This window comes from Marmota flaviventris, chromosome 9, assembly GCF_047511675.1.
Source record: "Marmota flaviventris isolate mMarFla1 chromosome 9, mMarFla1.hap1, whole genome shotgun sequence".
Lineage (NCBI taxonomy): Eukaryota > Metazoa > Chordata > Mammalia > Rodentia > Sciuridae > Marmota > Marmota flaviventris.
In genome coordinates this window covers 118,321,132-118,327,131 of record NC_092506.1, presented here as the reverse complement: position 1 = coordinate 118,327,131, position 6,000 = coordinate 118,321,132, and the positions used below count along the sequence as shown (strand labels likewise).

The 6,000-nt window shown below is 45.7% G+C and overlaps 1 protein-coding gene across 1 annotated transcript in view; it reads left to right on the top strand.

Annotated features, from left to right (window-relative positions):
* Nucleotides 1-5,390: 5,390 nt before the first annotated feature.
* Igsf9b (immunoglobulin superfamily member 9B) overlaps nucleotides 5,391-6,000 on the top strand; it is a 47,514-nt gene continuing 46,904 nt past the window's right edge. The window contains exon 1 of the mRNA XM_027945534.3: nucleotides 5,391-5,454. Within this exon, the coding sequence (XP_027801335.1) occupies nucleotides 5,391-5,454 (64 nt within the window). The remainder of the gene's footprint in view (nucleotides 5,455-6,000) is intronic.

Sequence of the window (6,000 nt, the reverse complement as noted above, 5' to 3'; positions counted from 1 at the left end):
TATGTCAAGCTCTTTATGACGGTTAATTTTAGGTGTCAACATGACTTCGTTAAGGGGTACTCAGATAGCTGGCAAAACATTATTTTGTGTGTGTGTATGTCTATGAGGTTGTTTCCCTCAAATGAATGAAAATTTGAATCAGTAGACTGAGTAAAGAAGGTCCACCCTTACAAATGCAGTGGACACTGTCCAATATGTTGAGGGCCAGGATAGAACAGATAGACAGAGAAAGGGCAGATTTTCCATCTCTGCTAGTGTTGGGGCATTCTCCTGAGCTTCAACATCAGAACTTCAGATACTCAGATCTTTGGATATCAGGACTTAAAACAGTTTCTCAGGCTTTTGGACTCAGACTGACTCATGCCAGCTTCCCTGAATCTTCAGCTTTTTGATGGCATGTTGTTGGACTTCTCAGCTTCCATAATTGCTGAGCCAATTCCCATAATAAATCCCTTTCTTTCTTTTCTCTCCACTTCCCTCTTCTTGCACACACACACAACACACACACACACACAGGTTTTATTTATCTGAAAACTGTGACTAAAAGCTAAAATCTAAAATACCTTTCTAGATATTTCCTCTAGAATGCATTTTTGTTTTAATTTAAAAAAATGTTTTCATGGAAATTTTTTCAGTTCCAAAATTGCAACACCATCTCCCATCCCACAAACTCTTCTTGTAATGTGGAACAGATATTGCTGTTTCAAGAGGATAGGAAAGGTAGAAGAACACAACAGTCACTAATATGGCATTATGTAAAAACGTGGATGTGTAACCAATGTGATTCTGCAATCTGTATTTGGGGTAAAAATGGGAGTTCATAACCCACTTGAATCTAATGTATGAAATATGATATGTCAAGAGCTTTGTAATGTTTTGAACAACCAATAAAAAAAGAGATGGAATCTACATCCTCTCCCTTTAAATTGGGGCAAGTGTTTGATACCTATGGAAGTGGCACTACGTGTCTTCCCAGTCTCCGGACATAAAGGACAGTGTATCTTCCAGCTGGTTCTATTCAGATGTGAGGTCTTAGAAGCCAGACACCAAGTCATATGTAAGCACAAGCAACCTATAGAGAAGTTCACATGAGGATAAAATACCACTCTTTGCTGATAGCCCTGGCTAACACCCAACATCAACTTGCCATCCATGTGAGTAAGCCATCTTGAATACATCCATGTTCTAGTGGAACTGATGCCACATGGAGTAGAGGACCATTCCCACCATACCTGTCCAAATTGTAGATACATGCACAAGCAAATGACTTGTTATTTTAAGCCACTACATTATTTGAGGATGGGTTTTTGTATTACAAGATAACTTATACAGTTTTCTAGTCATATAAGTCCTAAACACTCTTTTGTGTTCATTTGGGGCACATTCTTTGATTTAAAATTTCCTCTTTTTCCTGGAAAGAGCTGTCCCAATAACATTCTACAAAAAAGACTGGAATCATTGAGGAAGGTTAGAAGTGGGAGGTAAGCAAACTAATGTTTTTGAGTCATGCTTGTTCAGTGGATGGGAAGAAGGAATGAGGACACTCTTCTCTTTTAGACTTGACTCTCCTGTGAGTTACCTTTCCCATTTGTTCTTCAAGAACCTATGGGCATGGTGTATGGCTAGGTGTGGTTTTACATTGGATAACTAATAAGCCTAGCATTCTGTATTTCCAAAAAAAACAAAACAAAAAAAAAAAAAAAACACTTCTGTGAGGTTAAGAGAAGATGACAGAAGTTTCCATACCTGACATATACAACATTCCTAGATAAAGCACCACATTTATTAGGGACATCAGTGAAAAGCTAGGTGCATCTTGGAGTTGTTCTTGGAGTTTGGTTATGTTTCTCCTTTGATAAGTTGGGATCTATGCTGCCTTTGAATACTCAATTTGGTGTCCATGTGAGGGAGGAGTTTCCATCCTTCCTGGATTCAAAGCTCAACAATATGTTAAGAGGAAAACATTTGATTGGTCTCATTCCTCATTGTCAGTTGATACAGCATATCTCTCCTGAGCTGATCTGTAACTCAACTGACACAAATTTGATGATAAAGATGATGCTAAATTTCCCCTTTGTATCCTGAATTTTTCCTTTTCCTCTCTTTCTTCACTTCCTTGTTCTACTCTACTTCCAACAGACTTATCCAGAAAGTTATTCTCATTTTAAGAGGTTCCTTTGAACTATCTCATGAGTTATGCATTTAAGCTATACTGTGTACTTTTTTCTTTCCAGCCTGACAGCTTCAGTTTCCTAGCAGAAACCACCACCTTGAATAGGACAAAGTGGATGGCCAAGCAAATACGACCAATTTGGATGGTGATAGAGGCTCTGTCCATTTTCTTCAGTTTGCTGCTATGAGCCCAGATGCTTCGCATTCCCCTACCTATTCATGCCACTAAAGAATAAGGAAGTAAGGTTAGACCTAGAGAACCCTGTAGGCCATAATGAGCTGCTTATAGGTTTTGGAAGGGGAAGAATCCTATTATTACCATTTGTATTAGTCAATTTTCTTTTTTTACCTTAACAAAATGCCTGAGACAGTTAACTCCATAAAGAGAAGAGGTGTATTTAGCTCATGGTTTTGAAGGTTCAAGGTCATGGTACTTACAGTTCAGTTCTGGTAAGGACCCCAGAGCAGATAGCAGATGGCAATAATGGTGACATGTGTTAGGGCTTGAGGTTACATTTCAACACAAGAAGCAGAGAGGAAGGAGCCAGACTTGCTTCTTTTATAACAAACCTTCTTGGGAGAACTAGCAAGGGCTCCCAACAGAACAGCCTTCTGAGACCATTCCCCTAAGGATTTAGCACTCATATCTTAAAGGTTCCGTACCTCCTAAGACTGCTGCTTTGGGGGTCAAGCCTCTAATCACATGAACCTTTGTATTATGGTTTGGATGTGAGATGTCCCCCAAAATGTCACGTGTGAGACAATGCAAGAAGGTTCAGAAGAGAAATGATGGGTTATAAGAGTCTTAACCCAGAAAGTGAATTAATCCCCTGATAGAGATTAACTGAGTGATAACTGCAGTGGTGGGGTGTGGCTGGAGGAGGTGGGACTTGGGGGTGTAGCTTTGGGGTATATATTTTGTATCTGGAGAGTGGAGACTCTCTGCTTTCTGATCATCATGTGAGCTGCTTCCCTCTGCCACAATCTTTGCCATGATGTCTTGTCTTATCTCTAGCCCCAAGGAATGGAAACTGCTGTCTATGGATTGAGACTCTGAAACTATGAGCCTCTAAATCAACTTTGCCTCCTCTATAATTGTGTTGGTTGAGTCTTTTAGTCACAGAAGCAAAAAAAGTTGACTAAAAACACTTTGAGTGAGCACAATTAAACCATTTCCAAACTATAGCACCAATCCTGCAAATGGATTCCAGTTAGACTTCACAGTTCTAGGATTCAGGGAGATTGTGCGTGTGTGCCTGTGCTAAGGGTGGAGTTGTTATTTTGGGGGTATTCTGTTTGGGAATTAGTACACCAATGAGGCCTAGAGCTTCCAGCTCACTTCATAGTCCCAAGAAAGGCATTTGGTCTTGAAAGAGAACCTAAGTCAATGGTTCAGGTAGAGTTGTCCCCAGAGTGATATATCTTTAGTGTGTTTGCATGAATAGAATGGGTGGGTAGGTAGCAGGTTACTTAAGAGTGCTACAAATATTCTGGTGCTACAGATAATATTCAGATGTCAAACTTTATTAGTGTATTTGCTATTCTGCTTGGGGTCCCAGCTTTCTATCTCTTGTCTGGTAGTGAGCTAAGAGAGTTCAAGTTTCAGGGAAGGCTGTTTCTCCATCTTCAAGACTACTTTCTATGCAAGGTGTGTGTTTCTGTCTATGTGTGTTTTCCTAAGAGCAAGTCTCCTTGTTCTTTTGGAAGCTTCATGTTCTAGAGGCAGGGCTTTGTGGCTAATGAGTGCTCTAAGCTGGTGAAATTCCTGAGCTCTCCTTTGCTGTCCCTTTGTCTTCCTTCCTAGGCCAACAGCCCACCTTAGGGAGCAGTGTGATTCTTACCACTGCTTTCACTCCTTGAAAGAACAAACATCTTCACTGCAGCCTCAGCATGCTGGGTGTGAGGTGATTGTAGTAGATGTTTCCATGACACTCATTTATTCCTTCTGCAAATACAACTGTATTGGGGGAGGGGATGAGGAGAGGCTAAAGTATGCAGATTGGGAAATATGAAGACCACCCAAGATCTGTAATTATTTTTCTCTGTAGGAATAAGAGGCTCTTCCCTTTCTCTGGGTCTTCTCCACCCCCAAGCCTCTAAACTGCTCCCCAAATTCATCTTGGTTTCAAGTTGCTGAGAGGCGGCTAGGCACTCAGTAAGGTGGGGAGGGTGGGATCATGTGCAGGAGGAAGCAGCGTTTATTTAGGAGAGGGGGAAAAACTTTTATTACTGAAAGTTGGGATTTAGTAATGATGAGCAAGGAGGACCGGCACTGGGGGTGGCAGTGTGTACATTGTGTTCTAGAGGGGTCTATGACACGCCTCAGCTGAGTCAATGACTCATTTAAAATCTAAGCGACTTTTAGAGGTCATTTTAGTCATCCCCCTGCCTTCAGGCTGGATGGAGCCTAACTTGATATCACGTTTGGTGGAGGTGGTGTATCGCTCTGGGCTAAGAGTGTCTGTGTGTGTAAAGGAGTGGGGGTGGGGGAGACAGCGCGTGACCTCTTTGGAAAAGATCTCCAGCGAAGGACATTCCCGAGCTTCCCCAGGCTGCCCGCTCCAGGGTTTCCCCATCACTGAATCAGCATGGTTCTCCCGGGAACTGCTTTTTGCTGGATGGAAACCGGATGTTGGGTTCCCTGGGTGGGCGGGGGCTCCATCCCCTCAGACTTGTCAGGGGTAATTGAGACTCTTACGGTCCCGTTAGCCAGCCCGAGAAGCTAGCTCTTCTTTCACCTTTAACTTGCCATGCAGTGTGAAGAGAGAACGGAATACAGCGAAGACGCTACAACGCCTTCTCCCAGGCAATGCGCATGATTCTGCGGCTCTATGCTCGCCACACTTCAACGCACCTTGAAATGGGCTCGCCTCCTTCGCGCCGCAACGGGCAGATCTTTTAACCAATCGGTCCGCAGACTTATGAAAACAGACCAATAAATAGGCGGCGGGGGCGGGCCCAGAGGCCGGGCTAGGCTTCACCGTAGAACTGGCTGTGCTCTGCCTCCACTAGTAGTGCAGGTGCCGCTGCGCTGGGGCCGGGGAGGCTGCGCGCCGAGCCAAGCTGAGCCAGGGAGGGATGGAGAGCGGGCAGCCCGGGTTGCAGAAGCACCGGCGCGGGTCGTAGGCGGGCGAGATACGGGCGCTCGGGCACGAGAAGTGTGCGGGTGCGAGAGCACTTTGAGATAGGATGAGGCTCTTGGCTGGCGCGGTAGTACTATGATTTGGTATGTGGCCACTTTGATAGCAAGTGTGATCAGCACCCGAGGTCTTGCGGCTCAAGGTGAGTTGAAGTGCAGCGTCCCTCCTCTGCCCCTCCCGGCGCTCTCAGCCCTTTGCTCCTGGCTCTAGCTCCCCGACTCCGCAGAACGCCGCTGCTTATTGCGGGTGAGGCTCCAGCTCTGGCCAGGCGCGCCTCGGGGCACTATTGGGGAGGGCCTGGGGGCCGCGGGCTGGAGGACCCCGGCGGGAAGGGGCTGGAGCAAATAGGCTACCGGGCACTTGAGGAAAGAATGTTTTGGAATCGAGGTCGACTTCGCTCACCTTGGGCCCTATGGTCCACACCGGCACATCGAACCCGTTGCCTCTAGTTGGAGCAGCCTCCTATTCGAGCTTTGGGGGAGGCAGTGGCTCTCCTAACTCTGGCTGCTGGGGAGTTTGCAGGTCATCAGGCAGTCCGCAGCACGCTCCAGCCCGGTGCAGTGCCACTGCTCCACTGAGGGGTTCTTACTGAGAGGCGCGACACCGAGGCTTGGGACTCTGCACCCACGTCTAAGAGACAGGCTTCTCGGCCCTGCGGGCAGCTACCGCTCCAGCTCACGCCCCTCCT